The 11,860-nt window shown below is 65.2% G+C and overlaps 1 protein-coding gene across 1 annotated transcript; it reads right to left on the reverse strand.

Moving 5' to 3' along the window:
* Nucleotides 1–1,261: 1,261 nt before the first annotated feature.
* On the reverse strand, nt 1,262–11,639 carry DEDD2 (death effector domain containing 2; the record flags this gene model as incomplete). Its single annotated transcript, XM_074167385.1, is given in 5 exon segments — nt 1,262–1,338; nt 1,341–1,610; nt 5,573–5,677; nt 9,022–9,328; nt 11,586–11,639. Coding segments are annotated over 5 exon segments (813 nt in total), but the record flags the coding sequence as incomplete, so codon positions are not given.
* Between the last annotated feature and the right edge of the window lie 221 nt (nt 11,640–11,860).

Here is an 11,860-nt window from a genome sequence, read left to right on the forward strand (position 1 = left end):
GGGAGGGGCACATTTTGGGGTGATGCCCCCTCCCCCCCCTCTCCCAACGCCCCTCCCCCCCCCCCCCTTGGGGACATTTTGGGGGAGGGGTCCCCCATTGCCCCTCCCCCCCCCCATCTGATGGGTGTGGGGGAGGGGCTGGCCCCCTCATTCCCCTCCCCAAATTGGGTGTGGGGGAGGGGCTGGGACCCTCATTGTCCCCCCCCCCCAAATTAGGTGTGGGGGAGGGGCTGAGACCCTCATTCCCCTCCCCAACAATTAGGTGTGGGGGAGGGGCTGGGACCCTCATTGCCCCCCCCCCAAATTAGGTGTGGGGGAGGGGCTGGGACCCTCATTGCCCCCCCCCAAATTAAGTGTGGGGGAGGGGCTGGGACCCTCATTTCCCCCCCCCAAATTAGGTGTGGGGGAGGGGCTGGGACCCTCATTTCCCCCCCCCAAATTAGGTGTGGGGGAGGGGCTGGGATCCTCATTCCCCCCCCCCAAATTGGGTGTGGGGGAGGGGCTGGGACCCTCATTGTCCCCTCCCCAAATTAAGTGTGGGGGAGGGGCTGGGACCCTCATTTCCCCCCCCCAAATTGGGTGTGGGGGAGGGGCTGGGACCCTCATTCCCCTCCCCCATTCTGGGGGGATGTTGGGGGAGGGGACCGTCACTGTTCCACCCCCAATCGGGTGTGGGGGAGGGGCTGGGACCCTCATTCCCCTCCCCCATATGGGGGGAGGGGACCCTCATTCCCCTCCCCAAATTGGGTGTGGGGGAGGGGCTGGGACTCTCATTGTCCCCCCCCCAAATTAGGTGTGGGGGAGGGGCTGGGATCCTCATCCCCCCCCCCCAAATTGGGTGTGGGGGAGGGGCTGGGACCCTCATTGTCCCCTCCCCAAATTAAGTGTGGGGGAGGGGCTGGGACCCTCATTTCCCCCCCCCAAATTGGGTGTGGGGGAGGGGCTGGGATCCTCATTCCCCTCCCCCATATGGGGGGAGGGGACCCTCATTCCCCTCCCCAAATTGGGTGTGGGGGAGGGGCTGGGACCCTCATTGTCCCCCCCCCCAAATCGGGTGTGGGGGAGGGGCTGGGACCCTCATTGTCCCCCCCCCCAAATCAGGTGTGGGGGAGGGGCCGGCTCGGGGGAATGAATTGGGGGGAGGGCAGCGATCGAAGAGGGGGGATGGGGGGGGTGTGGGGGTGTGTGTGTGGGGTGGGGGTGGGGTGTGTGAGGTGCCCCTCCCCCATTTCACTCCCCCTCCCCTCCCCCCCCTGGCAGCCCCCAGCAGCACCCTCCTCCCTTCCTCGTAATCGTCCTGATCCACGCTAACGAGGAGCCGGAGTTTTTCCCTTCCACGGCTCGCCGTAAACCCTCGGTGAGAAAAACCCCTTCCAGAGCCGCCCCCAAAGCTCCGCTCAAATAATCCCCCCAAAAAGCTTCCAGGTATGAAAGTTCGGAAAATTTGATATCGCAGAGGATGGAACCCAAATCCCGGGATTTAAGGACTCCGCTGGCCTGACCGAAAACGTCCAGTTGCCTCCAAGGACCTCGGGGACGACTGGAAACCACGCTGCGACGCAGGACGGAATCGTGCTCGCAGAACTCGGCACGAACCCGGAGACGGATGTCTGGGGGGGGGAGAGAAAAATGGGGGGGTTAGATGCACCAGTAACACCAGTATCCGCACTGGGAGAAGTCCCCCAGAACCCCCAGTAGCCCTTGTATCGCTCCTATAGGTCAAACTGGCCCAGTTCGCCCAGTATCCCCAGTGCCTGACTCGGCACAAACCCGGAGACAGATGTCTGGGGGGGGAGGAAAAAAACTGGGGGGTTAGATGCACCAGTAACACCAGTATCGGCACTGGGAGAAGCCCCTCAGAACCCCCAGTATCCTCTATATCACTTATATTAAGCCAATCAGCCCAGTTTGCCCAGTATCCCCAGTATCAGGACTGAGATAAAGTGGATATGGAGGGTGGGAATGGGAAATGGGGGGGTTAGATGCACCAGTAAGACCAGTATCCGCACTGGGAGAAGCCCTCAGAACCCCCAGTATCCTCTATATCACTTATATTAAGCCAATTAGCCCAGTTTGCCCAGTATCCCCAGTGCCTGACTCAGCACAAACCCGGAGACGGATGTCTGGGGGGGGGGAGAGAAAAACCGGGGGGTTAGATGCACCAGTAACACCAGTATCGGCACTGGGAGAAGCCCCTCAGAACCCCCAGTATCCTCTATATCACTTATATTAAGCCAATTAGCCCAGTTTGCCCAGTATCCCCAGTATCAGGACTGACATAAAGTGGATATGGAGGGTGGGAATGGGAAATGGGGGGGTTAGATGCACCAGTAACACCAGTATCGGCACTGGGAGAAGCCCCTCAGAACCCCCAGTATCCTCTATATCACTTATATTAAGCCAATTAGCCCAGTTCGCCCAGTATCCCCAGTGCCTGACCACCCCTGTTGCCCCCACCAGACCCAGAGATGGATGTCTGGGGGGGGGGGGGGGAGAAAAATGGGGGGGGTTAGATGCACCAGTAACACCAGTATCGGCACTGGGAGAAGCCCCCCAGTATCCCCCAGTAGCCCTTGTATCGCTCCTATAGATCAAACTGGCCCAGTTCGCCCAGTATCCCCAGTGCCTGACTCGGCACGAACCCGGAGACGGATGTCTGGGGGGGGGGAGAGAAAAATGGGGGGGTTAGATGCACCAGTAACACCAGTATCCGCACTGGGAGAAGCCCCTCAGAACCCCTTATATTGCTCCTATAGGTCAAACTGGCCCAGTTCGCCCAGTATCCCCAGTGTCGCCCAGTATCCCCAGTGCCTGACCACCCCTGTTGCCCCCACCAGACCCAGAGACGGATGTCTGGGGGGGGGAGAGAAAAACGGGGGGGGTTAGATGCACCAGTAACACCAGTATCGGCACTGGGAGAAGCCCCTCAGAACCCCCAGTATCCTCTATATCACTTATATTAAGCCAATCAGCCCAGTTCGCCCAGTATCCCCAGTATCAGGGCTGAGATAAAGTGGATATGGAGAGTGGGAATGGGAAATGGGGGGGTTAGATGCACCAGTAAGACCAGTATCGGCACTGGGAGAAGCCCCCCAGTATCCCCCAGTAGCCCTTGTATCGCTCCTATAGATCAAACTGGCCCAGTTCGCCCAGTATCCCCAGTGCCTGACCACCCCTGTTGCCCCCACCAGACCCAGAGACGGATGTCTGGGGGGGGGAGAGAAAAACGGGGGGGGTTAGATGCACCAGTAACACCAGTATCCGCACTGGGAGAAGCCCCTCAGAACCCCCAGCAGCCCTTGTATCGCTCCCATAGATCAAACTGGCCCAGTTCGCCCAGTATCCCCAGTGCCTGACTCGGCACAAACCCGGAGACGGATGCCTGGGGGGGGGAGAGAAAAACGGGGGGGGTTAGATGCACCAGTAACACCAGTATCGGCACTGGGAGAAGCCCCTCAGAACCCCCAGTATCCTCTATATCACTTATATTAAGCCAATTAGCCCAGTTCGCCCAGTATCCCCAGTGCCTGACCACCCCTGTTGCCCCCACCAGACCCAGAGATGGATGTCTGGGGGGGGGGGGGGGAGAAAAATGGGGGGGGTTAGATGCACCAGTAACACCAGTATCGGCACTGGGAGAAGCCCCCCAGTATCCCCCAGTAGCCCTTGTATCGCTCCTATAGATCAAACTGGCCCAGTTCGCCCAGTATCCCCAGTGCCTGACTCGGCACGAACCCGGAGACGGATGTCTGGGGGGGGGGAGAGAAAAATGGGGGGGTTAGATGCACCAGTAACACCAGTATCCGCACTGGGAGAAGCCCCTCAGAACCCCTTATATTGCTCCTATAGGTCAAACTGGCCCAGTTCGCCCAGTATCCCCAGTGTCGCCCAGTATCCCCAGTGCCTGACCACCCCTGTTGCCCCCACCAGACCCAGAGACGGATGTCTGGGGGGGGGAGAGAAAAACGGGGGGGGTTAGATGCACCAGTAACACCAGTATCGGCACTGGGAGAAGCCCCTCAGAACCCCCAGTATCCTCTATATCACTTATATTAAGCCAATCAGCCCAGTTCGCCCAGTATCCCCAGTGCCTGACTCGACACGAACCCGGAGACGGATGTCTGGGGGGGGAGGAAAAAAACCGGGGGGGTTAGATGCACCAGTAAGACCAGTATCGGCACTGGGAGAAGCCCCCCAGAACCCCTTATATTGCTCCCATAGGTCAAACTGGCCCAGTTCGCCCAGTATCCCCAGTGCCTGACCACCCCTGTTGCCCCCACCAGACCCGGAGACGGATGTCTGGGGGGGGGGAGAAAAAAATGGGGGGGGTTAGATGCACCAGTAACACCAGTATCGGCACTGGGAGAAGCCCCCCAGAACCCCCAGTATCCCTTGTATCGCTCCCATAGATCAAACTGGCCCAGTTTGCCCAGTATCCCCAGTATCAGGACTGAGATAAAGTGGATATGGAGGGTGGGAATGGAAATGGGGGGGTTAGATGCACCAGTAAGACCAGTATCGGTACTGGGAGAAGCCCCCCAGAACCCCCAGTATCCCTTGTATCGCTCCCATAGATCAAACTGGCCCAGTTCGCCCAGTATCCCCAGTGCCTGCACTGGGCCGCGCATCCAGCTCTCCCAGTTCCCGTCCAGGGCCGATTCTCCCAGTTCATCCCAGTACCAAATTGGGACGGCTCTCCCACTGCTCCCAGTTCCTCCCCAGTCCCAAACTGGGAGAGCTCTCCCAGTTCCTCCCAGTTCCCCCCAGTCCCAAACTGGGCCGGCTCTCCCAGTGCTCCCAGTTCCCCCCACTCCCAAACTGGGCTGACTCTCCCAGTGCTCCCAGTTCCCCCCAGTCCCAAACTGGGAGAGTTCTCCCACTTCCTCCCAGTTCCCCCCACTCCCAAACTGGAAGAGCTCTCCCAGTTCCTCCCAGTTCCCCCCAGTCCCAAACTGGGAGAGTTCTCCCAGTTCCTCCCAGTTCCCCCCAGTCCCAAACTGGGAGACCTCTCCCAGTTCCTCCCAGTCCAAACTGGGCTGGCTCTCCCAGTGCTCCCAGTTCCCCCCACTCCCAAACTGGGAGAGCTCTCCCAGTTCCTCCCAGTTCCCCCCACTCCCATACTGGGAGAGCTCTCCCAGTTCCTCCCAGTCCCAAACTGGGCCGGCTCTCCCAGTCCTCCCAGTTCCCCCCAGTCCCGTACTCGGAGAGCTCTCCCAGTGCTCCCAGTTCCCCCCAGTCCCAAACTGGGAGAGCTCTCCCAGTTCCTCCCAGTTCCCCCCACTCCCAAACTGGGAGAGCTCTCCCAGTTCCTCCCAGTCCCATACTGGGAGAGCTCTCCCAGTTCCTCCCAGTCCAAACTGGGCTGGCTCTCCCAGTGCTCCCAGTTCCTCCCAGTCCAAACTGGGCTGGCTCTCCCAGTGCTCCCAGTTCACCCCAGTCCAAACTGGAAGAGCTCTCCCGCTTCCTCCCAGTTCCTCCCAGTCCAATAGCAAGAAACCCCCCCCCCCAACCCCAACCTTTTACCCCAAAAGGGGCTTTTTTGCCCCAAAGGGGGGTGGGGGAGGGGCCGTACCGCAGGTGACCTTGGCCGGGGGCTCCGGGGGGGGAGGGGCGCGGGGGGGGAGGGGCGGCCGGGGCCGACTCCGGCTCCTTCGCTTCCGCTTCCGGGGGCTGGAACCTGCGGCGGGAAAAGGGGGGGGGGGGTCAGTGACCCACGGCTGCCCCATAGCGACCCACACAACCACCCCCCCCCCGCCCCATAGCGACCCACACAACCACCCACGGCTGCCCCATAGCGCACCCCACAACCACCCCCCCCGCCCCATAGCGACCCACACAACCACCCCCCCCTGCCCCACAGCGACCCACACAAGCACCACCCCCTGCCCCATAGCGACCCACAACCACCCCCCCTGCCCCATAGCGACCCACACAACCACCCCCGGCTGCCCCACAGCGACCCACACAACCACCCCCGGCTGCCCCACAGCGACCCACACAACCACCCCCCCCTGCCCCATAGCGACCCACAACCACCCCCCGGCTGCCCCATAGCGACCCACACAACCACCCCCCCCGCCCCATAGCGACCCATAACCACCCCCCCCGCCCCATAACCACCCCCCCCTGCCCCATAGCGACCCACACAACCACCCATGGCTGCCCCATAGCGACCCACACGACCACCCCCCCCGCCCCATAGCGACCCACACAACCACCCCCCCCCACCCCATAGCGACCCACACAACCCCCCCCCCGCCCCATAGCGACCCACAAACACCCCCCCCCTGCCCCATAGCGCACCCCACACAACCACCCCTGGCTGCCCCATAGCGACCCACACAACCACCCACGGCTGCCCCATAGCGACCCACAACCACCCATGGCTGCCCCATAGCGACCCACACAACCACCCCCCCCGCCCCATAGCGACCCACACAACCACCCCCCCCGCCCCATAGCGACCCATAACCACCCCCCCCGCCCCATAACCACCCCCCCCTGCCCCATAGCGACCCACACAACCACCCATGGCTGCCCCATAGCGACCCACACGACCACCCCCCCCGCCCCATAGCGACCCACACAACCACCCCCCCCGCCCCATAGCGACCCACACGACCACCCCCGGCTGCCCCATAGCGACCCACACAACCACCCCCCCCCGCCCCATAGCGACCCACACAACCACCCCCCCCTGCCCCATAGCGACCCACACAACCACCCCCGGCTGCCCCATAGCGACCCACACAACCACCCCCGGCTGCCCCACAGCGACCCACACAACCACCCCCCGGCTGCCCCATAGCGACCCACACAACCACCCCCCCCGCCCCATAGCGACCCACACAACCACCCCCCCCTGCCCCATAGCGACCCACACAACCACCCCCGGCTGCCCCATAGCATGACCCACAACCACCCACGACTGCCCCATAGCACCCTCCCCCCGCCCCACATCCCCCACCCCACAGCACCCTCTCCCTGCCCCACAGCACCCACCCCACATCACCCTCCTCCTGCCCCCCAACACCCTGCCCCCCAGCACCCTCCCGCCCCACACCCCACCCCACCTCACCCACCCCACAGCACCCTCCTCCTGCCCCACAGCACCCTCCCCCCCAACACCCCGCCCCACAGCACCCTCCTCCTGCCCCACACCCCACATCACCCACCCCACAGCACCCTCCCTCTGCCCCACAGCACCCTGCCCCACAGCACCTTCTCCCTGCCCCACAGCACCCTAACCCCCGCCCCACACCCCACAGCACCCGCCCCACAGCACCCTCCTCCTGCCCCCCAACACCCTCCCCCCAGCACCCTGCCCCCGCCCCACAGCCCCCTCCCCCCACCCCACACCCCGCCCCACATCACCCTCCTCCTGCCCCACAGCACCCTCCCCCCGCCCCACACCCCACCCCACAGCACCCTCCTCCTGCCCCCCAACACCCTGCCCCCCAGCACCCTCCCACCCCACAGCACCCTCCTCCTGCCCCACAGCACCCTCCCCCCAACACCCCGCCCCACAGCACCCTCCTCCTGCCCCACAGCACCTTCTCCCTGCCCCACAGCACCCTCCCCCCCACACCCCACAGCACCCTCCTCCTGCCCCACACCCCACCCCACAGCACCCACCCCACAGCACCCACCCCACAGCACCCTCCTCCTGCCCCACAGCACCCTCCCCCCAACACCCCACCCCACAGCACCCTCCTCCTGCCCCACAGCACCTTCTCCCTGCCCCACACCCCACCCCACAGCACCCACCCCACAGCACCCTCCTCCTGCCCCCAACACCCTGCCCCCCAGCACCCTGCCGCCCCACACCCCACCCCACCTCACCCACCCCACATCACCCTCCCTCCACCCCACATCACCCTCCTCCTGCCCCACAGCACCCTCCCCCCCAAACACGCTGCCCCACAGCACCCTCCCCCCGCCTCACACCCCACCCCACAGCACCCTCTCCCTGCCCCACAGCACCCACCCCACAGCACCCTCCTCCTGCCCCACACCCCACATCACCCTCCTCCTGCCCCCCAGCACCCTCCCCCCCAAACACCCCGCCCCACAGCACCCTCCCCGCCCCACAGCACCCTCCCCCCGCCCCACACCCCACCCCCCAGCACCCACCCCACAGCACCCTCCTCCTGCCCCCCAACATCCTGCCCCCCAGCACCCTCCTCCTGCCCCACACCCCACATCACCCACCCCACATCACCCTCCTCCTGCCCCACAGCACCCTCCCCTCAACACCCCGCCCCACAGCACCTTCTCCCTGCCCCACACCCCACAGCACCCTCCTCCTGCCCCACACCCCACCCCACATCACCCACCCCACATCACCCTCCTCACATCACCCTCCTCCTGCCCCACAGCACCCTCCCTCCACCCCACAGCACCCTCCCCCCACCCCACACCCCACAGCACCCACCCCACACCCCACAGCACCCACCCCACAGCACCCTCCTCCTGCCCCCAACACCCTGCCCCCCAGCACCCTCCCGCCCCACACCTCACCCCACCTCACCCACCCCACATCACCCTCCTCCTGCCCCACAGCACCCTCCCCCCCACACCCCACAGCACCCTCCTGCCCACAGCACCCTCCCCCCCAACACCCTGCCCCACACCCCACCCCACCTCACCCACCCCACATCACCCTCCCTCCACCCCACAGCACCCTCCTCCTGCCCCACAGCACCCTCCCCCCCAACACCCCACCCCACATCACCCTCCTCCTGCCCCACAGCACCGTCCCTGCCCCACACCCCGCCCCACACCCCCTACCCGTCTCCCAGCGCCGCTTCTCCGCCGTCCGTGGGGCAGACCCTCGCCGCCGCCTCCTGCCCCCTTCCTCTCCGGCCCCGCCGCTTCTCTCCGGCGAAACTACCCCCCCAAAAAAACCAACAACAAATCGCAAAAACTCACCTTTTTTCGCCCCGTTTTTTGGGAAGCGGGGCGTGGCACGGGTGTGGTCGGGGGTAGGCGGAGCCAAAAAAAAAAAGGGGCGTGGCTTACCTGGGCGTGGCCGGCGGAGGCTGAGGCAGCGCAGGAGGTCGTGTCGGGCCACGCTCCGGAGGAGCCCCCCCAGGATTCGGAGATTCCCCTCGTGACAAAATCCCTTTCTTTCCAATTCCCGGAATAATTCCAATCCCCCCATTCCCCTCCCCCCACCCCTCCCCCCACCCCTCCCCCCACCTAAAAAGAAATTTGCCGAATTTTCCCAAATTTTCATCACTTCCCGGGGGGTCAGTTGAGCCCCCACCACCTCGAAAAGGCGATGGAGGGGCAGCATCCCATAATAATCCAAGCACTCTTCTTCTTCCCACGGGATCGAGGGGGGAGGGGAGCGGCGGGGGAGGGGGGGGTGGGGGAGGGGAGGGAGAGGGGGGGGTGGGGGAGGGGTTCCCCCTTTCTTCTTCTTCTTCTTCTTCCTCCCCCCCCACCTTCCTCCCCCCGGGGGGAGTGGAGCTGGGAGAGGGCGCGGAGGGACTCCACGGCTGGGGGGGGGGGGGGTAATTAACACCGGGGGGGGGTTAATTAACGCGGGGAGGAAGGAATTAGTAAAGGGGGTAATTAGCAGAAAGGGTGTAATTAAATCCCGGGGGGGGTAATTGGTAATTAATGGGGGGGGGGGGGGGGGCGGTGCCGAAGCGTCGGGGTCTGGAAGAGACGGAGAAGGAAAAGGGGGGGGTCAGAGGAAGAGACGCCGTGACGGCACGGTGACCCACACATTGCCCCCACGGCGACCCACACATTGCCCCACGGCGACCCATAGCGACCTACGCTGCCCCACAGCAACCTACGCTGCCCCACGGTGACCCACAGCCTGCCCCACAGCGACCTACACTGCCCCACGGTGACCCACGGCACCCCATAGCGACCTACACTGCCCCACGGTGACCCACTGACTGCCCCACAGCACCCCATAGCGACCTACGCTGCCCCATAGCGACCTACACTGCCCCACAGTGACCCACGGCGCCCCATAGCGACCTACACTGCCCCACAGCACCCCATAGCGACCTACGCTGCCCCACGGTGACCCACAGCCTGCCCTACGGTGACCTACACTGCCCCACAGCGACCTACACTGCCCCACGGTGACCCACAGCCTGCCCCCACAGCACCCCATAGCGACCTACGCTGCCCCACGGTGACCGATAGCCTGCCCCACAGTGACCCACAGCACCCCATAGCAACCTACACTGCCCCACAGTGACCCACAGCCTGCCCTACGGTGAGCTACACTGCCCCACGGCACCCCATAGCGACCTACACTGCCCCACAGTGACCCACAGCGACCTACACTGCCCCACAGTGACCCACGGCACCCCACAGTGACCTACGCTGCCCCATGGTGACCCACAGCCTGCCCCACGGTGACCTACACTGCCCCACGGCACCCCATAGCGACCTACACTGCCCCACGGTGACCCACAGCCTGCCCCATAGCAACCTACACTGCCCCATGGTGACCCACTGACTGCCCCACGGCACCCCATAGTGACCTACGCTGCCCCACGGTGACCCACAGCGTGCCCCACAGCGACCTACAGCACCCCATAGCGACCTACACTGCCCCACAGCGACCCACGGCGCCCCATAGCAACCTACACTGCCCCACGGCGACCCACAGCACCCCATAGCGACCTACGCTGCCCCACAGCGACCCATAGCAACCTACGCTGCCCCACAGCACCCCATAGCAACCTACGCTGCCCCACAGTGACCCACGGCGCCCCATAGCGACCTACACTGCCCCACAGCACCCCATGGCGACCTACGCTGCCCCACAGCACCCCATAGCAACCTACGCTGCCCCACAGCGACCCACGGCGCCCCATAGCGACCTACGCTGCCCCACAGCGACCCACGGCGCCCCATAGCGACCTACGCTGCCCCACAGCGACCCATAGCGACCTACGCTGCCCCACAGCGACCCATAGCAACCTACGCTGCCCCACGGCGACCCACAGCACCCCATAGCGACCTACACTGCCCCACAGCACCCCATGGCGACCTACGCTGCCCCACAGCCTGCCCCATAGCGACCTACACTGCCCCACGGTGACCCACGGCACCCCATAGCGACCTACACTGCCCCACAGCGACCCACAGCACCCCATAGCGACCTACGCTGCCCCACGGTGACCCACAGCCTGCCCTACGGTGAGCTACACTGCCCCACAGCACCCCATAGCGACCTACGCTGCCCCACGGCGACCCACGGCACCCCATAGCGACCTACGCTGCCCCACGGTGACCCACAGCCTGCCCCACAGCGACCTACACTGCCCCACGGTGACCCACAGCACCCCACAGCGACCTACACTGCCCCACGGTGACCCACAGCCTGCCCCACAGCGACCCACAACCTGTCCCGCCCCGGGAGGGATCGCAACCCCCCATAACCCCCCATTTCCCTGCCCCACTCCCCTCTCCGCGCCCCACAAACCCCCTCCCCGCCCTCTCCGGGGGGGGTTTTACCTCAGTTTCCCCCTCCCCGTGCCGCCCCCCCCCCTTCCCGGCGCCCCCTCAGCCCCCCCCCCCGAAACCCCCCGGGCCCTTCCCGCTCCTACCGGCGCCGCCGCCGCCGCCCGGATCCTTCTGGCACCTTCGATGGCTCTGCGCATGCGCCGCCCCCCCCGCCAGGCCCCGCCCCTTTCCTCATCGCGCAAGCGCATTGGCCCACCCCGCCGGGCCACGCCCCTTCTTCGACCCCGCCCCACCCTCTCCGCGCAAACGCATTGGTCGCGCCTCCCGCCCGGCCCCGCCCCCCGCGCACGCGCCTTTGCGCCCCCGCCGGTAAACAAGGCGCCTCCGCGCATGCGCCGCCGCTGGCACGCGGACGCCC

Source organism: Numenius arquata, unplaced genomic scaffold (genome assembly GCF_964106895.1).
Source record: "Numenius arquata unplaced genomic scaffold, bNumArq3.hap1.1 HAP1_SCAFFOLD_1721, whole genome shotgun sequence".
In the NCBI taxonomy this organism is placed as follows: domain Eukaryota; kingdom Metazoa; phylum Chordata; class Aves; order Charadriiformes; family Scolopacidae; genus Numenius; species Numenius arquata.